The sequence below is a fragment of the Vanacampus margaritifer genome, chromosome 13 (assembly GCF_051991255.1).
Source record: "Vanacampus margaritifer isolate UIUO_Vmar chromosome 13, RoL_Vmar_1.0, whole genome shotgun sequence".
In the NCBI taxonomy this organism is placed as follows: Eukaryota; Metazoa; Chordata; class Actinopteri; order Syngnathiformes; family Syngnathidae; genus Vanacampus; species Vanacampus margaritifer.
Genome location: NC_135444.1, coordinates 17354655 through 17377024, shown reverse-complemented (window position 1 = coordinate 17377024; position 22370 = coordinate 17354655). Strand labels below are relative to the sequence as shown.

The window sequence follows — 22370 nt, the reverse complement described above, 5'->3', positions numbered from 1 at the left end:
ACTCCACTGATATGGTTTTTCTCTTTATTTGGGTTCTTATTTTGTGATAACATGGCAAATCATCTTTCCCAACTGATATGAATGGAAATCCCATTAATCTGTTCCAAAATCCCAAAAATTCCAAGAAAAATTGAAAATAAATAATAAAAGAAAGTTTTTTCCTTGGCTAACTGTATTTTATTAAAACAGAGTTTTGTCATAACTGGAAACAATTTTTGGCACCTTTTTTTTTTTTTTTTTGCTACAATTCACAAGCAGTGTTGCTCCTTATGGTGTTGCGTCTTGGCCACATGGGGGCAGTATAATAATAACAGACACCCACAAAGAAGAGTTTCACAAATGGTTCCATATTTTTTTTTTAATTACAATTGAATAGCTTTACTTTATTTTAGTTTTCTACCCACAGGCATGTTCAAAAATACAGTACATAATCCAGTTACATCCCTTTATGTGTTAGTCCCAATACTTTTGTCCATATGGTGTACATAAAATACCCCCTAAGTCCATATTGTGATATTTGGGGGGGGTGGAGTTACAAGGAGGCAGTTTTACACAACAGAAGTAACCATATTCATTGGCAGCTGTTCAGAAAGCGGGTGCAAAAGATGACCCCCCCCCCCCCTTTCCTCAGCCCCACAAATATTTATGTAATTAGAAAATAATTAGTGAGCCATAAAGTTATAATTTACAATCGCTGCAACATGCCAGGACTCCATGAAGTCTGGCCGAGGTCCACTGTGACCGCAACGCTTTCTTTCTATCCTCCAACCAATCTTTCAGGGACGATTGCAGCATTGTGGTAGGAATCCTGATTTGGACGGATACCGGATTCAAAGTAACGGTGATCCAAAGTCATACGTCTCAGCAGTTACTGACAAGCTCCTGCTGTAACTCATCTAACTGTACTCTAAGTTGTATCCTTTCCCTCTTGTGTTTGCATTTTATGTCCTTCCACATCATCTATGTGCTTTGGCTGCGCAATCCTCTCTATCCGAAAAAAAAAAAAGACAGCAATCTGCGTCCCATCTGTAAGACATTTTTCTTTAATCGCTCGGTTGTTTCTTCCCAGCTCTCACTGTTCCCGCCTCACACTCACAACCTCAAATATGTGAAATCTGTAAGCGCGCGTGTGTGTGTGTATGTGTGTGTGTGTCAATGCTGAGCAAAAAAAAAAAAACGTGAAAGGGAGAGCTATGAGAAGAGATCAACAAATAGGCCGGAGCTACACTGGGTGAGGCTAATAAGTCAGGGTGTGGTGGCGAGCAGTCAGGGCAGCGGGCCAACAATGACAGTACCAGAACGCTATTACTCTACAACTGGGCCGAAGAGCCTTCTGCGTGCCGGCCAGATACCGCCCACCGGAGCGTCCCAGTTAGTTAGTTCGTCATGTCGTTCTAAACACAAATTAAGCGATGAACAGGCCCTTGCCTTGGCCTTTTTCATGACTCCCCCCTTTTTCATGATGATCAAAATTTGATCCATTTCAGACATGGGTCCCAATTATAATAGACATGTCCACCTAGTTTTGTTTCAATTGCTGAAACTTGTGCTATATTTTCCTCTAAATTCACAAGACATGATCAAAGTACGAGCCCTGGAATTCATCCAGCATGGCTGCTTAACCCTGGAGAACCCACGGGGTCAAATTTGGCCCCTATAAATTCTGCTACTCAAATAACAAAGACCTTTTTTTTTTTTTTACAAATTTAACTTCAAAAGTCCAGAGTGCCACTTCTGACCCCTGCATGGGGCCATCTAGTGGATGAATATTGCACTTACATGAGCCAGAGTGGTGGTGACAAGATGGCTGCTGGCAACATGCTGTTTTGTTGAGCTGGAAATCAATCCAAAAAAAACCATCTTCTCAGCAAACCATCATATGGTAAAATTGTGTTTTTTTTTGTTAATCTATTTCATATCATGTTGCAAAATGCCTAGGAGTATGTTTTATATATATATTTTGATCAATTAGCAACTCTGAGCTAGTTAAAAAAAAAAGGGTTAAGATTGAAAAAAAAACATATATTTTGGTGTTCAGCGAACTTATAGCAGTCATTTAATGTATAATTCATAATTTTCCAAAGAAGAAAAGGGTTCTTGGGTTCTCCAGGGTTAAAATAAAAATGGCCGACTTCCTGATCCATTTTGGGCATAGGTCTTCCAAGACCTTTTTGTGTGCCTTGTTATAACCCTCCAACTTCATGTCAATGGGTGAAACAGGTGTCGTTGGTTCAGGTTTCCAACCTTCTGACATTCCTCAAAATGATCATCAAACTTTGGCGCCATTCTGCTAAGCCAAAAATCTGTTTCCATCCTTAAAAAGCGGAAGTCAAAAAAAAATAATTCTTGACAATATGTTCTATGCAGCCACACTTGTCTGAATACAATATTCTGGTTAATATTGTGTTCAATATATCAATATCAGAAGGTGGCCATTTTGCTACTTGCTGTCAAGTGAAAATGACATCATAGTTGCTCAGGTCTCAGGTAACAACCAGTCACAGCTCAGCTTCAGAAAATAGGTGAGCTGTGATTGGTTGTTGCCTGAGGCCTGAGCAACTGTGATGTCATCTTGACAAAATGGACGCCCGCAGAGATGGATAAAAATGGCTGGATTATGCAGCATCATTTATATTCCACAAATGTAATATTAATCAGTCATGTTTAGACTAGTGAGGTCACATATAGCATATTATTGTCAAGAAATGTCCGCCGATTCAGAATGTTCATCACTGCTTACAACTTTCATTAAAAATCAGTTTAGCACGGTTATAAAACTGAAACGGCGCCTGATGTGAAAGCATCCTTTTTTTTCTTTTTTTTTTCCTGGAGAGCTCAGTATTGTTCATTCGGTAATTTTACCGATTTGACATGTCACCATCATTGCTGTCTTTTTTTCTTTTTTTATATATTTTTTTAAATTAAAAAAAATAAATAAATGTGAAAGCATCCCTATTGCTGGTCTACTCTACAATTAAGACACATGCACACTTGTAGTAAAAGTGTTCCCCAATGCAGATTTATCACACATCCCGGCCACATCTTCTGTGAAGGAATTCCTGCTCTAAACGCGGCTGCTTTCGATTTCAAGACATTTTTCAGATGAGTGAAAATACGAAAAGGAGAAGCAGCACATGAAAAGGAGGAGGGGGGAAGATGTTGGATGCAGAGGACAGCTTTTGACACATTCTTGGCTGATGCCGTTGATACGCTTTCGTCCTCCCCCTCAACCCCTTTTTTCTCGTTCTTCTCCTCTTTCTCTGCGGTGAGTCGAGCAATTCTTTCCAAACGAGAGCCGCCTAATCTCTGATCCAAGCTCTCTGGCTTTGATTAGTTGCTTAATGAGCCTGCCGTCGGTATGCTGCGCTCCACACGCTCGCAGGTTGTGTGTGTGTGTGTGAGATTACAGCAGTATAATAAACACAGCACATATGCGCTGGTCCAATCAGCTCCGATTACACACTTTCTCCCCCCTAACTCTTCTTATGTTCTCTCCATCTGTTTCACACACGTTAAGGCAACATATCCGTGCGCTCTGCAGTCTGGCGTATACGTGGAGACAACAAAACCACACCCGCCGCCGGTACCAAATGGATATCCTCTCGGCAGGACAGGCGAGGTCACGGGAAGGGCAAACGCCATCTTCCTGTTTCCTCCCCTCGCGCACACTTGTCAAAAGGCCGCGGAAAACTCCAGTGAGCAGGTGACGAGGACACAAAGTACCTTGTCTCACTTACTCAAACACACACTCGCCGGTCCAAGAATTTCACCTCTAGCGTTTCTACTGAAAAATTTGGGCTCCGCGGTAAAACTGGACGGCCTGGCTCTTGATAGTTACAAAAAAATGTTTGAAACATCGTGTAAAAGCTTCATTTTGAAGATTTTGTTAAAATAAAATGACGGACGGCTGTACGGAAAACGCTCATTTTTAACCCTGGAGAACCTAGGGGTCAAATTTGGCCCCTAAATATTCTGCTAGTCAAATAACAAAGACCTTTTTTTTTTTTTTTTACAAATTTAACTTCAAAAATCCAGAGTGCCACTTCTGACCCCTGCATGGGGCAATCTAGTGGATGAATATTGCACTTACATGAGCCAGAGTGGTGGTGACAAGATGGCTGGCAACATGCTGTTTTGTTGAGCTGGAAATCAATCCAAACAAAACCATCTTCTCAGCAAACCATCAAATGGTAAAATTGTGTTTTTTTTTGTTAATCTATTTCATATCATGTTGCAGAATGCCTAGGAGTATGTTTTTTATATATATATATATATATATATATATATATATATATATATATATATATATATATATATATATATATATATATATATATATATATATATATATATTGATAAATTAGCAACTTTGAGCTAGTTAAAAAAAAAAGGGTTAAAATTGAAAAAAACATATATTTTGGTGTTCAGTGAACTTATAGCAGTCATTTAATGTATAATTCATAATTTTCCAAAGAAGAAAAGGGTTCTTGGGTTCTCCAGGGTTTTAAAGCAGGACCAAATTTGGCAAACTTTATTAGGGGTTAATCAGATGGTCTGAAAATGCAAACATTTTCAAATTTGCCTCAATTTGGAAACTTTTGTGGGATATTTTGTCACACACACATATATATATATACACACACACAATTAGACGCTCACGAACCTTGACTCTGAATGGAATAGGGCGAATGCGAATTTGCTGGACATGAAGCCCCTCTCCACATCCCGGACCTTGAGGTTGTCCAGTGGGAGCATGTACCTCTTTTCCGTCTCCTGGAAGAAAGCGGCGCGAGCAAAAACACACACACAAAAAAAGGGTAAGATAAAACTTGACAGCGGTATGCGCAGTAAAATATAACACAGGTGTTTTTTTTTTTGTACTCTTGGGCCTAGTGCAAGTCACATGTTTGGTACTAAACATTTTTCAGGCTGCGTCTAAAAGGAGAAAGAATCCAACCAGAGGAGGCTGATACAAATCATACCGTCGCAGCCGGGAGCGAAGAGGGTTGCTTCAGTGAAAATGGTTGGGAGTGAACGAGTTAATAAATGCCTTTTTCTTCTAAGTGCATTTGAGTAAATAAAACACCCCCAGCCATTATTTTGTCCTATCAACATGCTGGCACTAAGATTTCCACACATGTCGTCTTATTGTGAAAGTGCACACAATTGCAAAGCTTATATGTCAAAGGTCGGATCTGCTGTTACAGCTCTGCTGCTGCAATTGCGCTGGGATCTCTGTGTGAAAAATTGCGGGGGGGATCTCTGTGTGAAAAATTGCGTGGGATATCTGTATGAAAAATTGCGCGGGGATCTCTGTGTGAAAAATTGCACTGGGATCTCTGTGTGAAAAATTGCGCGGGATCTCTGTGTGAAAAATTGCGGGGGGATCTCTGTGTGAAAAATTGCGCGGGATCTCTGTGTGAAAAATTGCGTGGGATATCTGTATGAAAAATTGCGCGGGGATCTCTGTGTGAAAAATTGCGCGGCATCTCTGTGTGAAAAATTGCGGGGGGATCTTTGTGTGAAAAATTGCATGGGGATCTCTGTGTGAAAAATTACGCGGGATATCTGTATGAAAAATTGCGCGGGGATCTCTGTGTGAAAAATTGCGCGGGGATCTCTGTGTGAAAAATTTCGTGGGATGTCTGTATGAAAAATTGCGCGGGGATCTCTGTGTGAAAAATTGCGCGGGATCTCTGTGTGAAAAATTGCGCAGGGATCTCTGTGTGAAAAATTGCGCAGGGATCTCTGTGTGAAAAATTGCGCGGGGATCTCTGTGTGAAAACGGCTAATAATGGAGAAGCATTCTGAGAAGCAGACGGTGTGGAAGGCAATGAACACAAGAGCCCAAGTTGGCAGCCAACGAGAACAAGAAGAAAAAAAAAGACGCCGGTTCCACATGTGAAAGCCATTACTCAGATTTCGGGCTCCAACGTACAACATTTTCTCCAAGAGTGAAGCCCACCCCCCTTCATTTTTAAGAGGGGGGCTTCCTAAAGGCCGCTGTGGTAGAAGGTACAGCTGTTGATGAGGTAGTCTTGGATGTGAGTTGGAGGACGTGACTAACACGCAAAGCAAACGTTCCTTGAATTGCGCTGCGTTTAATGTGTTCAATGACGATGCAGGTGTGCGTGCATCTGCATTTATTTATTTTTTCGTTTTAAAGATGCGCCGGTAGAACATTTTGGACTTCCCTCTCCCTCCCAGTGCTCCCCTGAACCCTACGACTCTCTTCCTCCGTCGACCCTTTCCTTTTTTCTCCCCAAAAGGGGCCCACTTCCTGTAACAGAGGCCGAGGGAAAGAAAAAAAAAATGACAGAAAGCGATTGGCGCTGGTACAGCAACATCTGGGATCGTTTTGGACGGGAGGGGGGAGGAGACTGGATGGAGTATAGGGTGCTCCAGAGGCAGAAAGTAGAGATGAGGAAGAGGAAGGATAGAGAGAGGTTAATTTCGCGGGAGGAGATGCGGAAAAGGGTTTGAGGAGCACTTGAGAGCCCGAGCTGGAAAAGCGGGGAGAGCGCGCCGACCATCCCGAAGTTGATCCCCCCCGTCAAAGCCATATATGGCCGCGGGCTTCCTCCCGAACTCTCTCTCCTCTCCATTTCCTTATGCTTTCCCGAGCTTAACAGGCGGGACTCCCAATGAGTCAAAAGTGCCACGTCGTGAACTGGATACTATCCCGGGGAGTAGGCCGGCTACGATAAAAGTCCCTGAAACGAGGAGAGACACCCCCGAGGAGTGAATGACAAGACAAACGGACCATCGGGAGACGGCTCGCCCAGACGGGATAAGATGGATGGAAACTTTTGCCAGCGCGGGAAAAGGGACGATGCGGGTTGAAGGCTCCTGCTCGGTCATCCCAGTGTTCAGACTACCTGTTCAGGATTTTGGTGGTGTACAGTAGTCTGCACATTGGTTAGACTGTGCATGGAAAGGCTTCAGAGAGGGAATTTTTTTTTTTTTTTTTTTTTTTTTGCACTCACGCCAACTTTACAAATGTGATGTGTTTGCAGAAAAAATGTTTTGATTGGCTGTTACTTCAGGTGGCGCAATAGTCCCGTATTGAGTGTTCGTGCAAGGCTACGTAAAGAGCGCATGTGTTTGCAGACATCATTTTTTGCTCTTAAATCTGGCGGTGCGAGGTGTCATGGGTGGGCCTGAAGCGGCGTCTAATGGATGTGAGACGCGGAACAGGCCTCACACGCACGCACATTGAGGAGGCGTGTAAGATTAAGTGTATGCATTAGTTAGCCGTCTGTTTATCCTCAGGAGGCCCACGGGACGGCTGAGGCAGGGGGTGAAGGAATGTATATCTCGCTCGGTGCGCTGCGGCGATAAGAACTCCGGAGACGAGATTGCGCGTTTGTAATCCAGGAAAAAAAGGCGTGGAACGTGCGGGCCTGTTACAAATCAAGGGATGGAGAGGTGGAAAAGTGGGTGTTTGTTGGGAGAGAGGGCAGTCGTGGTGGTGTGGGGGGGGGTTGTCTGCTGTAGGAACAGCCATGTGGGATTTCTCTGGGCAAGAAGATCTTGGAAGCTGGTGTTTTGACAAAGCTTCAAATTTTCCAGCCAGGAATGCGCATAGTCCCAGGGAGACTGCCAACCACAGAGAGAAAGAGAGAGAGAGGGGGGGGGGGGATATAGAGGGGGAGAGGAGGAAAAAGGGAGGTAAAGAAAGAAAGAAAAAAGGCGGCGAGAGTCGAGGAAAAATGTTTGTGGACGTAGTGTGGGCGGGAATGTGAGAGTAGGAACTGCGAGAGAGGAAGCAGACGCTTGGCTTTCATGTGTGCGCACACGCACACACACATTTGAGATTGTCATTTCATAGATCTGACTTGCGCAATCACGTGGATGACTGAAAAAAAAAAAAAAAGCATTCGAGAGTCACACACACTTAAAACTATGGTAAAGCCTACCCGGGGGATGCCACAGTGATGCCATCACGGCGTGTGTGAAAGTTAAGGAAAACGCTGCGGTTGCGCGAGTAAAATAAGCGCGCCTGGGGCTGCTTCGTCTGGGAACGCGCCGCGCCGTGTTGATCTCAAAAGTGACCGATGCGTGCGTCGAAACCAGTGTATATTTTTCTCCCCCATTTGCATGCCAGTGTGTTTATATCAGGCTCCGCGTGTGTACTGTATACTGTATATACAAGTCTGTCCTCTGTGTGTGCACATGTGTGTGTGTGTGTGTGTGTGTGTGAGTGTGTCTGTGTGTGTGTTTGCTGGTCTTTGTTTGGATTGGGGCAACTCCAGCTGTGTCAAAGTGAGCCGTTCCAAATGCCTGAAATCCCAGAGGAGGAAGAAGAGGGGGAGCGAGGGGAAGAGTGAATGGAGGGCAAGACAATTTTTTTTAGGGGGGGGGGGGGTCATGTAGCGGCTCAGGTGGTAGAAGAAACACTTGGGTCAAGGATGCTCTTTTGGCCAACGCCTGCGATATTATGATCATTTGTGAGTTACATATTTATCCACCGCAGCTGTCATTTTTTGCTTTCGATGAACCCCCCCCCCCCCCCCCCCCCCCCGACATTCATCAGCTCTGATCTCACTTCCTGCCCATCTCTCCCCGTGACGTCATCCGCTGACCAGACTGTTGTGGTGTGTCTGCCTGTCTACACTTGCTGTGCAGACCTTCTGCTCCTGTACAGCAGGCACAGACAGGCAGACAGATGGCAGCCCCACTGACACCAGGAGGGCCCGCTTCGGTCCAAATCCCGTTCCGACCGCCGTTCTCCCCGCCGCTTCGGTTATCTCTCGCCGTCGTGTTACGCGCGTGCTTCAAGCGGACTTTTTCTAATAAAAGCCTGATTCTCAAATGTGCCGTTTTCTTTGGAACGTCAAAACTTGGAAGGGGCTCACCTCGTTGTCCTTGAACCAGGACAAGCTCTCGGTGGTGAGAATGAACCAGTAGTCCTTGGCGATGATGCTGACGTTGTTGATGGTGAGCCATCCTTTTCGTATGACCTGCGACAGGGACCGAAAGTCAAGCATTTAGACGGTGAAAGCTGGAGTATGGAGAATAGCTTTCTAGATTCAACCAGGGGTCGCTCACAGACACATTTTAGGAAATAGGCGGATAATCTAAGATTTGACTTGGTGGTTTGAGAAGATTCTGGGCATGCACTCCAGAGACACAAATCTTTCTACACAAGCCAATTAAAAGCTAATTCTCCATAATATGTCTCCTTTAACCCTGGACAACCCACGGGGTCAAATTTGGCCCCTATAAATTCTGCTACTCAAATAACAAAGACCTTTTTTTTTGTCCAAGCAGTGATTTTGTCCCTGTGTTCTTGTTTCCATTGGCCAAAGTGTGTTTGTACATTCAAAATCCAGTTCTAAAATTCAACAAATAAAACAAAAAAATTATATTGTTCAATGTAGCTGTGTATTTGATTGATTATTTTCTTAAATTCTAAATAGTTTACTGACAGTTTTTGTTATTCAGATTTTTCGAAAAATCCCAAAAGGGTCAAATTTCGCCCTAATCCTAAATTAGGGAATAAAGGGTTAAAATTTAAATTAAAAAAAACATATATTTTGGTGTTCAGTGAATTTATAGCAGTCATTTAATGTATAATTCATAATTTTCCAAAGAAGAAAAGGGTTCTTGGGTTCTCCAGGGTTAAATTTATCTTAAATAAATTTATGTTAAAGAACAAACACCCGAAAAGTTTTACACTGTGAACAAGACTCGTTCAAATAGGCCTGAGTTTGTATAGTGATTAGTGAGGACCCCTGGCTAATGAGGTGGTAAAGAAGGACCCAGCTGGTGAACATAAGAGCAAAAGTTGTGAAAATTAATGGGAGATAAAGTAACACAGAGGGTCACGGAGCACTTCCCAAGAGATTGCGGCGCTAAAGGCAAAAAAAAAAGCACTGTCCATCAGGAGGTCAGAACAAGGCAGGAAGAGACTGAAAGAAATACTTGCGATGAATAAAAGGAATAAAGAATGGGTAACTAAAGTGGGGGCAGAAAGGTTGATATTAGTAGCGCACGTACACCAGACGACAAAAACACACAATGAAGCAGCACTGTTTGTCAGTGTGCAACCGTCATGCCGACCCAGAATCCTGTGCACACACATGTCCAGCAGAGGCTTAAAGAGATTGGTATCCTACTATTAGTCTTGAGGGAGGGGCCACACCCTGGAGATGCAGGGGGGGGGGGGGAAACACAACGGATGAAGATGGAATACAACTGGTTCTGGTTCTTTTCAACATTTGGGTCAGGGATGCTGATTGCAACTTTTGAACAACGGGGTCCCTTGGTTTGAATGCAGCGGCCAAGAACAAAGCATCATTGGAAAACACTTCAATAAAATGCTCAGTTTAACATTCATGCACGTCTATGGAGGCACACATTAACTATGACTCATTTGTGTGTGTCATTAAAACACTAGAAAGACAAGAACAATGGTGAAAAAGCTTTTTACAAGTTACAGTAATTCCTCACTATATATGGGATCACTTATATGAGTTTTTTTCTGTTAAGCATTTAAAAAAAATAATTAGGCTGAAAAACATTAACTTGACGGCTACAGACGTCAAAAATTCATTTGAAATATTTCTATTAGTTTAACATTTTTTCTCACTTTAGTTAAGAGTATGAAAGCCTAGAATTTTTTTTATTGTATTAGAACAGATATAAAATTTGTGATTAATCGTGAGTTAACTCGTGAAGTCATGAGATTAATTACGATTAAAAATTGTAAACACCTGACGCCTTTCATTTTTAATAATCTTTTCTTAAAAAAAAAGATTATTAAAAAAATGTTTTAAAGAAAAGATTATTAAAAATGAAGGGCATCAGGCGATGACATTTTTTTATCGTAATTAATCGCATGACTTCACTAGTTAACTCACGATTAATCACAAATTTTATATCTGTTATAAATGTAAAAACAATAAAAATCTCTAGGTTTTCATACTCTTGTTAACAAAAATGGTAAAAAATGGTAAACTAATAGAAATAGTTCAAATGAATTTTTGACGTCTATAGCCGTCAATGGCAGTGAATGAGTAACAATGTGTAAACATTAACTTGACGGCTATCGACGTCAAAAATTCATTTGAACTATTTCTATTAGTTTAACATTTTTTTTCTCACTTTAGTTAACAAGAGTATGAAAGCCTGGAATTGTTTTTATTGTATTAGAACAGATATAACATTTGTGATTAATCGTGAGTTATCTAGTGAAGTCATGCGATTAATCACAATTAAAAATTTTAAACACCTGACGCCTTTCATTTTTAATAATCTTTTCTTAAAAAAAAAAAAGATTATTAAAAATTAAGGGCATCAGGCGATTAATTTTTTTTATCGTAATTAATCGCATGACTTCACTAGTTAACTCACGATTAATCACAAATTTTATATCTGTTATAAATGTAAAAAATATAAAAAATCTCTAGGTTTTCATACTCTTGTTAACAAAAATGGTAAAAAATGTTAAACTAATAGAAGTAGTTCAAATGAATTTTTGACGTCTATAGCGGTCTATAGCAGTCAATGGCAGTGAATGAGTAACAATGTAATTATAGTAGGCAGTCATGCCTTAATTCTCACCTGTTGCACTCCACTGCCAGCAACCATCTTGTTATCGCTGCGGTGGCACTGAGATTGAGCACTGATAGACAAAAGGTGTATTTAAAAAAATATATAAAAAAATCATCTTGTTTGAAAGCACATCTCTGAGGTTGACTCACTGAGTGAAGCCGATGAAGTCTTCATGTTTGGTATTAATGTACGCCAGCTGCATGTCAATGAGCAGCGAGATCTGAGAAGAGGAAACATAAGCGAAATGGACGGAAAACAGAAAGTCGAGCGATCCGGTAATGAAAAACAAATGCGGCGGCCCGAATGTGCGTGACTGACCTGATCTCGGCATATGCTCTCTTGTTCTCGGATTTCGGCGGTGACGAGCCTCTCCGTTTCTTCCCGCAGCTTGGGAAAAGAACTGAGCTTTAGGGAGAAGAAGTCGCTTTAGTGAAGGCGCACGATGACCGTGACGTACGGCTCCGTCGAGTCATACCTTATTAAAGCACTCGTATATGGTGGTCACCAGTTCCTTGCACACCATGTCGACAAAACCGAAACATGGAATTTTTAGTTTGGAGATCTGTTTCTTTACGATGGCTTGAAATGCCATGTCGGGGGTGAATAGGCCCGTCCTGCAGGTGCACCAAGAAGAAAGTTATACAACATAATTTTGTCAACAGTAAAAGTAAAACTTTTTTTTTTCTTTTTCTGGAGAGCTCAGTCTTGTTCATTCGGTAATTTTACCGATTTTACATGTCATCATCATTGCTCTCCTTTTTTTTAATTTTTTTTTTTTTTATGTGAGTGAGTATGTGTATGTGCGTGCGTGCGTATCCATTAGTTCACCTAAAACCTATTAAAAAATCCCATACCATTAAAAGTAAAAGTAAAACATGAAACCACCTGACGCCGTGAATGTTCCTTATAGCGTAGGCGATCTCCATCCGCAGCTTCCTTTCGTCACACTTCATCTGAGACACAACAGAAGCAACATATATGAAAGTTGCAAACAACAAACTGATCCTTGGACATTAGTTTTCTTAGCGAGTTAACTACTGCATTCTTGAGATTTTTTTGGTGCGTCCCGTTATGAAATATGCCCACTCAGATTCGTGTTGATAATTCAAACAGCTCTAGTTTTTGTCCCCCTAATTTTCAGAGAATCTACAAAATGACTGCCTAAGCATCATACCACGCTCTCCCTACTTATAGGTTAAAAAAAAAGCTCATTGGTGCTCATTGTGTGAAGGTCCTAGTCCTGGTTCATCAAAGTACGAGCCTGGAAATTACCCCAAAATGAGCATTTCAAACAAAAAATGTCTGTCTTACTCCCCAATTTCGGACAGAGGTCCTTGAGACTTTCCCCATGTGTCTTGTTATAATAGACATGACCACCCATTTACGTGTACATTGAAATTGATGTGTCTCGCACATACACACCCGCATACAAAATATATATTTTTTTTTTTTTAATTAAAAAAAATAATAATTTTAAACAATTATTTTGTGCACATACACACCCACATACAAAATTAAAAAAAATATATATATATATATTGTGCACATACACACCCACATACAAAAAAATAAAATAAAAATTTATAACAAAAAAACAATAAAATAAAATAAAATAAATAAAACAAAACAACAATTTTATAAAAAAAAGAAAAATAAATATTTTGTGCACATACAAAATATACAGTATATATATATATATTTTTTTTTTATAAAAAAAAAGACAGAGCAATGATGATGACATGTCAAATCTGTAAAATTACCAAATGAACATTACTGAGCTCGCCAGAATCTTTTATTTATTTTTTTTAAAGAAAAAGAAAAAGAAAAAATTGATGTGTCTACCACAATCAAAACATATTTCCTCATCAATCTTTAAAGCCATGCTCCACCCACATGAAATGGCAACAAAAAAGCTTTGCAATTTAGTGCCCATCTAAATAGGATACTTTTGCCCTAAAATGGTAGGTTCAATTATTATCTAGGCTCTTCTTCAAAATTTCTCCTGCCATCAAGAACCTTGTGAAATCCCACAAAACACTAAACAAGGTACACGCACCTTGTGCAGTTGATATGGGAAGCGCTCGTGGAAGATCTGGTTGATCCTCGCCCCTCCCGACAGGTGTACAGTGTTTACTTCGTCGGCAGAGCCCTCGATCAACTTCTCAAAATCGCCACCCAGTTGCTGCACGAGCCTGAAAATAGAAAGAAATGACAGGAGACCAGAAACCACCAAAAGTAAAAAAAAATAATACAGTGAACCCCCGCCCGCCTATTTACGGATTCAAAGCCTGGGCTGAATAGGAAAGTAGTCATTGGTGTCGATTACGTCATGTGGTGCCGCCTTGAGATACGAGGGGGGCCGAATTCAAATCTGAGCATTTTGCAAGCCTTTTTTGCCTTTTATCGGCTTTTACAACCAATCCACAAGCCGCGTAGATGGCAAACTTAAAACAGGTCACAGACTCATTCTGACATGTTGAAAAACAGTGTGTGTGTGTGTGTGGGGGGGGGGTGATAATGACAGAAGGTAACCTTTAAAGAAATACTTTTTTTTGCCCTATTAAGGGGCCTCTTAATCATCTAATTAATCCAATTAATTTTAAGGCAAATGTAAAAATGGTGAGTTTTGGTATACAGTATTCACACATTAAACTATAAACAGACCAATTATTAACATTTTTTAAGGGCTAGCAGGGGTTTACTGTACATTTTCAGTGACTGACTTGATGAGGGTCTTGGTCCTGCTAATGGGGTCATCCGGATTATATACTTTGTACGTGTTGACTTCTTTATTGACGGGCACAAGGAGGCACTGCAGGTGACTGTAGAGCGCAGGAAGACTGTCCCGGATGTGGTTTGTCAATTGCTGAAAAACAAATGAACTGTGAGCAAAAAAAAATGGCACCGCGTGACTTTGTTGGACTTGTCTGAACCTGGTTGAGGGACTTCTGTAAGTACGGCGCGCCCATTCTGTCACACATGTGCCTGTAAGCCGGGTGAGACAGGAAGAACTTCTTCTCCGCTTGCAAGGCTGTTTTAATATCCTTTTTGCCATCGATGTCCTTTTGACTGCGGTTCACTAGCCCAATATATCCTGGAGAGGGAAAAAAAAAACAATGTACCACCTTTATTCTATAACGCTATTCAGTATAGAGCGGGGTAAACACATACCGAAAATGTAGCCAAATTTGAGCACGAACACTGATAATCGGGCAAAATGTTAGCATTTGGAGAAGGCCATATACTGTAAAAAGTGACGTGATGGTTTTAACTCCCAAGTTCTATTTTACTTTCAGAAAAGTCCAAATGTTCCACTTTGTGTGCATTCCATTGTAGATGTTACAACATGAGGCTCCATGACTAAAGCTGCAGCCTTCAGGGGCTTTTTTTTTTTTCTTCCTGTGGATAATGCATTAAAGTGTTTTTGGAAGAGGTACGAAGTAGCCCCCACACCTGGTATTGCTTCACAGTAAATCCTTATCTCATCACACACACACACAATGACTCACCTCTTCTCAGTGGAAGCAATCGATTCTCTAGTATTTCCCGAGCATCTGTTCCTTTATCCATTAGGTCCAGCATGGTGATCACACCTATCGTGCGCAGACCTACCATAGAGTGGGGGAAGAGGGGGGGTCAATTATACAGATTTTACACAGTGCCAATTAAGATATTAAAGGGCTCATTCTCATGGAAAAAAATTGACTTTTTAATGGCTTGTATACAAATACGTGGGAGTATCAGCCCAGCCATCAAGTGTTCATTTAACCCTGGAGAACCCACGGGGTCAAATTTGACCCCTATAAATTCTGCTACTCAAATAACAAAGGCTTTTTTTTTGTTGTTTTGTTGTTCTTGTTTCCATTGGCCAAAGTGTGTTTGTACATTCAAAATCCAGTTCTAAAATGCCACAAATAAAACAAAAAAATTACATTGTTCAATGTAGCTGTGTATTTGATTATTTTCTTAAATTCTAAATAGTTTACTGACAGTTTTTGTTATTCAGATTTTTCGAAATGATACCCCTAAATCCCAAAAGGGTCTAATTTCGCCCTAATTAGGGAATAAAGGGTTAAAATTGAAAAAAACATATATTTTGGTGTTCAGTGAACTTATAGCAGTCATTTAATGTATAATTCATAATTTTCCAAAGAAGAAAAGGGTTCTTGGGTTCTCCAGGGTTAAACAACAAAGTAAATATTTGGCACTTCTAAATAAACCTGTGGGCAAGCAAGCACTTTTGGAATTTGTTGCGAGTTATTGTGGCTAATATAAATATTCACCTCTTTCAGACAACTTCTAGACTCTACTGTCTGAATCACTATTTCAAAGTCAACAGGTAAGCAGAACTGAATTCAATTATGATATTTGAGACCTTTCCCGGAGGCGTTGCTACGGAGAATTCTGCATCGGCAAGAGCTGGCCAGGCTTTTGTGGAGAAACACACTTCTCTGAAAAAGTGTCCCCTGAGGCGCTTTTGTCTTATTAAATTGACTCTCAAGCTGCTGTAGTCAACACTGAATAGCGCCACATTCTGTGTTAAATGTTGCCCACTCGGCATCCATTGCAGCCTTGTCATCCTGGAAGGGGGATTCCCGCTATATGTGGTCTCTTTTGAAGGTTTCTTCTGTTTTTCCCACATGGGTTTTTTTTCCTTACCCTCTAGCCATTTCGTGATGAAGGGTTACATAAATAAATACATTTGACTTCACTTGACTTGAGTAGCATTCCGCTGAGTAGCGCAGACTTGACTGTTCAGTGAAGTTGTTTGGTGATGTGCCATGTACGTGGGTCTGCATAGTAATCGAAGATTAAATCAGTGGGTTGGTGATGAAGTACTTATTCAACGATTGAAAATGCAGATGCTGTCTCTGTAGGGGCTATATTTTGCCCTTAAAACGTCCATGACCTAATAACATTTGCACTGCATTTACGCATTAAGGGATCAAATTAGAAAGTGTGGCAGGCTTCGTCTGTCATTCCTTCCTTTCCTCAATCTCTCCTTTGGTCTCTTGAGGTCTCCCTGATTTGTTGGAATTTAGATGTTTCTGGGGTTGGTGAAGGACTCTGGTTGGTGGGTGGTGTCTGGTCGGTGCTGGATTTCACTTTCCTTTCTTTGGTCCTTCCTCGGGTCTCCTGACGGCCTCACGACTTTGGCTGGAAGTGTTCGGTTTAGGTGAACGGTATGGGATTTTTTAATAGGTTTTAGGTGAACTAATGAATACACACTTACCCACATACAAAAAAATAAAATAAAAATAAATAAAAATAAATTTAAAAAAATAAAAAATAAATAAATAAATTTTAAAAAATAAAATAAAAAGGAGAGCAATGATGATGACATATCAAATCGGTAAAATTACCGAATGAACAATACTGAGCTCTCCAGAAAAAAAAGAAAGAAAATAACAAGAAAAAGAAAAAAAAGAAGAAAAAAAGAAAGAAAAGAACAAAAGAAAAAAAAAGAAGAAAAAAAGAAAGAAAAGAACAAGAAAAAAAAAAAAAAAAAGGAAGTGTGGCAGGCTCCAAACTCACCCTGTGGGTCGACATCTTTGGCCAGTTTGAGTGCGTCCGAGTTGGCCAGGTCCATGTTGGCAGGCGTCACGGCCAGGATGAGGCAGTTCTCCTTGGAGATGTACTGCATGATCATGTCTCGCACCTGGTACTCGATGTCTACCGGCTGGTCGCCGACGGGAACCTTGGTGATGCCGGGCAAGTCCACGAGGGTCAAGTTGAGAACTGCACACAAGACGGATGTTAATGTGCTTGGAGTGGATGCGTAGTGATGATGGGAGCCGTGAGGTGAGATTACCGTTGGGAGAGAAAATGCGGAGGTTAATAGGGATGGGAGAGATGCCTTTGTTGTTTCCCGTGAGCCTGCCGGTTTCTGCCTCGATTTCTTGGCGGATCTCGTCAAAATCTGAGAACCTCTTCCCCCTGCAGTGCAAAAATTCCCCGTACTCTATAGAGAGACAGGAACGGACAGTATAAACATCAGATAGTAATAAACAATTCAAATAGATAAAGGTGCATCTAATTTAATTTGATTGAGATTTGTGGTGAAGTGCTGCCTCCATGAGTGAAAATACCATCCCTACTTTTATTGTCTTCATAGGGGCAATCTGGATTGTGTCATTTCACCCAAGGAACACAACTCCCTGTACTGTCAAAATACAAGGAATTCTGCAGAGAGGCCTGAAAACCGACTGATTTTTCTCTTTTACTCCATCTAGTGGCAGCTCCAAGAACACGCGCGAATAAACACAACTGTCAACATTCACACGTCGGATCGTCAGAAGTCTCGCTCACCATTGTCGGAGTGATGCAGCTGCAGGACCAAAGGTCTGCGAGTGACAATTCCAGTACCGCGGGGAAGGAAGTCCCTGTCAGAGAAAATAAAACATACACACACTGAAACGGAGAAGGAAACTCATACTGACGCCAAGGCAGTCACACATATTTGTCTGGAACACTTTAAAAATATATATATCCTATTTCCCATGTAAATCTTGATTTGGGAAGTTTGTTTTCACCGCATCCTGCTCACATTGCTGGCAGAGAGCTCAAATCGGGGGTGTCAAAACATACAGTCAAACAAAGGAACTGAAACATATCAATGCACAATCAGGAAGGCGAGTGCAAAAAAAGGCCTTCGGGCATTACTTTGAAACAATTGCTAATCGGACTGCAGGGATTTCAACTGGTCTCCTCATCACCGAGCTTCATTGTCTGGAAAAAAAAAAAATCTTGGGACTTCTTGAAGCTTACTGAGTCACAAGGCAGCATGCGCTTTTTTTGGGACAGAATTAAATCAACTCTCGTCACATTGCATGTCACTATCTCACTTGGACTTTACTTTGGATCTTGTCACGCTGTAACACAAAAATGTGTGCTCATTTTGTCCCACTGGGGAACACAGTAGATCACAATCCATTCTGTGACAACTTTAAAAACAAGGTTTCCCGTAGGAAATCATTTCAATTTGTTCCAGGCTCAAACAGTTGAAGCCATAAAATCTTTTGATTGTACAGCCAATGTTTTGAGTCAAATGTCAAATATTCCAAACTGCCGGTGTAAAAAACAAGTTAACTAGTAGCAAATAAAACTAGAATCAATTAAAATTACTCCTCCCTGTGAATATGCCGACAGGCACCTAATGGACAGTTTTTTAAAAAAAATGTGTTGTTTATTCATGCCATTGATAATAATTACTGTATTGCTTTTTAGCTACAATCCATGCTATTTATGTTAGCATTTGCTTGGTAAAATTATCCATCCAACCATTTTTTTTATAGCACTTGTCCTCATTAGGGTCACGGGTGATTATGCGAGAGGTGGAGGACATCCTGGACTGGTCACCAGCCAATCACAGGACACATACAGTATAAACAAAAGCATCAACAGTCACAGTCACACCTATGGATAATTTAGTCTTCAAAACCTAACATGTATGTTTTTGGAAGGTGGGAAGAACTGAGCTTTTTTTTTTTTCACCAAACATGTAATTCTCCGTCAGAGAAGAAGAGAGAGCGTGTCACGGCGAAAAGCAGCGCCAAATTCAAATGATGTCAAGAAAATGGTGTATTTTGGGTAAAATAGGAAACAGATTGTATACACACCGAAAGTAAGAAGGAGCCGCCATGAAAGATTTCAACTTACATCACCAAGACAAAACCAATCTCAAAAGACAAACAGCAATTTTGTTTTATCACAGGAACCGGTGACAGTTTGTTTTAAGTATTAAATTTGAGTCCTCCATAAACATGGTCAGACTCAGGACATAGTCAATTCTTAATTCGAAACGTGTATGGTGGCTTCGAAAAGCAGCTGTACGGACGGCGCACCCACGATTAAGACGAGACGCACTGGCTTTGCAGCCAGAAGGTGCAGCAACAAAGTGGCGTGAATATTATACTTGATGTGTTGAATAGTTGAGTCGGCCTATTCATTTGGAGACTTTGAAAAACATGCGGGGCAAACATGACATTATATTGAAAAACTTTTAAACGAAGTGAGTTGACTTCTGTGAAAACGTGCACAAATTGAGCTCTTTCCATTAATGTTGCTTTGCTGTTTTGTGCCTTGAATGAATGTTTGTATGCAAAAGAGCCGTTTCTGCTAGACAGTATTTTTTATTTGCTTCAAAAATGATCGAGCCCGACTTGACAGTTGCTTTCCATCTGACATCACTTGACAATGGCCACCCCCAATGGAGACATAGAACGTGAATGACAAAACATACTTTATAAGATTAGAAAAATATATTTATATTAATTAGTAGATTCATTTAGTTATTTGACATAACTTCACAATAACAACGCGATTTGTACTGCCTGTGAAGATGTGCCACTATATCCCTGCATTAAGTTATTTGGTGAATGTATGAAATGTTTAAAATATATTCCCTTATTTATATAAACAATAATTTATTCTGGAGGACAAAATGTGTGGATTTATTACCATCAGCCATCTTTGGCGTTCACATTGTGAGGTCACAACTGGTGCAATTGAATTTCGCTTTCATGGAATGCAGCACTACTTTACTGCCATTGATGATTATGCTAGGATGCATTTAATGTCATGTTGCTCATAACTGTACAGTGGACACAGAGTGAAAATCCCCTAATAGTTCAATATGCAAAAATAAATAAATAAATAATCCCAAGCACCACTATGATCCAATCAGTTAACATTTAGTGGAACTTACCTGCCCACAAAGTTCTCCAGCACTGAGCTCTTCCCAGAACTCTGGCCGCCCACCACTGCAATCTGCGGCAGAAGGAGGCTGTAGCTCAGACCCGCGGTGCCCAGGGCGTCCTGGAGGCGATTGATCATCGAGATCATACTGCACGGCGACGATGGTGGAGGTGGAGGAGGAAGGGGAGGTAGTGGTGTTGCTGTGAAGTCGGAATTTCCGAGCCCCGGAACGCCCCCCTGAACTCCCCCTCAACTTTCAAGAGGGCTGCCCCGCCGCGTATCAACAGCAAGTTGGAGCTAAAGGGGATAAAGAGACACTCAAAATCAACACTTCACAAACCATTAAGACACAAAGGCGACAGAAATGGATACGTTGTAGCACGTGATGAATACACAATGCTATTATCGTCACATGATGCATTCAAGAGCCACCCAAGTGTTACGTTCAATGACACTCTCGCGACGACCCATCCCGCTGTTGCCCCTAGCAACGGCGCAACCAAACTCTTAGTTTTCTTGACCAATTTACGACGAGTGGACTCTTACATTTATACGACTTGTTTAAGAAAAACTGAAAAAGGTGCTTGGGTTAGGGGCGTGTTTGCTAACTTGTTAGTTCACGAGAGCAAGCGTCCAGATTTCAGGCGAACCAGCAACCGTTAATAACATTTAGGCTTATTTTGTTGACCCCCGCTTCACTTTTCACACGGTTTCACTTCTTCTTACCTGCGTGTAGACATTTAGGAAGTTAGTCACGATGATGAGTGGGCTCCACGGTTAGCTTGGAAGAGGAGAAGGGAGGAGGAAAAAACAAAAACCACCCAACTTTTTGACAGCTAACGGGCGCGAAACGTCTGCGCATGCGCGCCAGACAACTTAATTTGTAAAAAAAAAAAGGAAAAAAATCCCGTCATATGAACAAACATTTATATTTGTGAACTCCCGTTCCTTTTCCAATACAGCGAACTGAAATCATCGAATTAAACATGTGGGGGGCAATTCCTCATCTGCTGTAAATAACGCTTCCTCATTCCAAGGTAGTGAGGTGTGTGCATGGCAGAGGAGTGCACCCTTAGGGGAGTGAAATGGAATCCCTGGTGCTAAAATTAAGGGTGAAATAATGCAGAGTGAAAATGAGATAAGACACATTTAGATTATATAAAATGCACTGTTGCTTTACTTTGTGATAGTACATGCAACACACAATCCAGAAGGGAAAAAAAACACCCAGAAAACTATTCACAGTAATTCCCTTATCCCACATTGTAGTTACAGCCTTATTCAAAAATGGATTGAATTCATTTCCCCCTCAAAATTCTACTCCGAAGTCTCAACACCTAATGCTGATTATTTGTGGGGCAACTTTATATATCTATAAAACATATTTAAAGTGTGCAAAAGTATAGTTTTTGTCATGAAGCACAAACCTGAGCTCAGGTGCATCCTGTTTCCACTGATCACCCTTAAGATTTTTCAACATCTTAAATGGAGGCCACCTGCCAACAGATTGGAATGACACGGCATGGCAAACACCTGTTTAGAGCCCAGTGCATGACAGAGCACAAACCAAGCATGAAGTCAAAAGAATTGTCAGTGGACTTCTGAAACAGGATTGTTTCGAGCCACTGTAAAATATTCTGCTTTAAGGTTTCTTCCATTTTGGAATACATATGTGGAGAAGGTGAAGTGCTGATTACTTTCAGGAAGCAATGAATGTGATTTTTTTTTTTCTATTTTATTAATTTAAAAAATGTCTAACATTTTTATGTTGCCATTATGCCCACGGCCTTTGTGAGGATAATGGATGGATGGACTTTATGTTGTCATTATTGGGTGTTGTATTTAAAATTCATTCATTCATCTTTGGAATATGGCTGTATCATAATAAAATGTGGAAAAAGTGAAATGCTGTGAATACTTTCCCGATGCACTCAATGTTATATATATATATATATATATATATATATTTTTTTTTTTTTTTTGGGTGGAAATGTGTCAGAAGGCGGCTATTGCTGCCAAATGTAGTGATAGATGTGAATCATTTGCTCTTTTTTTTCTCTAAATAAATTTTCAAAAGTTTCCATGCTGCATCCAGAATTTAGACACAAACAAAT

At 40.8% G+C, this 22370-nt stretch overlaps 1 protein-coding gene across 6 annotated transcripts in view; it reads right to left on the bottom strand.

Moving 5' to 3' along the window:
• The window catches only part of dnm3a (dynamin 3a), a 30306-nt gene extending 8478 nt beyond the window's left edge, over positions 1 to 21828 (bottom strand). For 2 of the 6 annotated variants that reach the window (XM_077584052.1, XM_077584055.1), the window contains exons 1-17: positions 20983 to 21306; positions 20267 to 20553; positions 17869 to 17942; positions 17372 to 17521; positions 17095 to 17298; positions 15069 to 15167; positions 14493 to 14653; positions 14283 to 14425; positions 13616 to 13751; positions 12445 to 12512; positions 12035 to 12173; positions 11878 to 11964; positions 11709 to 11779; positions 11569 to 11629; positions 10122 to 10148; positions 8859 to 8963; positions 4664 to 4773 (exon numbers count right to left, since the gene is read on the bottom strand). In XM_077584052.1, coding sequence (XP_077440178.1) covers positions 4664 to 4773; positions 8859 to 8963; positions 10122 to 10148; positions 11569 to 11629; positions 11709 to 11779; positions 11878 to 11964; positions 12035 to 12173; positions 12445 to 12512; positions 13616 to 13751; positions 14283 to 14425; positions 14493 to 14653; positions 15069 to 15167; positions 17095 to 17298; positions 17372 to 17521; positions 17869 to 17942; positions 20267 to 20403 — 1772 coding nt within the window. In that variant the 5' untranslated portion in view covers positions 20404 to 20553; positions 20983 to 21306. Of the gene's footprint in view, positions 1 to 4663; positions 4774 to 8858; positions 8964 to 10121; positions 10149 to 11568; positions 11630 to 11708; positions 11780 to 11877; positions 11965 to 12034; positions 12174 to 12444; positions 12513 to 13615; positions 13752 to 14282; positions 14426 to 14492; positions 14654 to 15068; positions 15168 to 17094; positions 17299 to 17371; positions 17522 to 17868; positions 17943 to 20266; positions 20554 to 20982; positions 21310 to 21683 lie in introns of those variants that run through there. The other 4 variants (XM_077584051.1, XM_077584053.1, XM_077584050.1 and 1 more) reach the window with 4 other exon arrangements.
• Between the last annotated feature and the right edge of the window lie 542 nt (positions 21829 to 22370).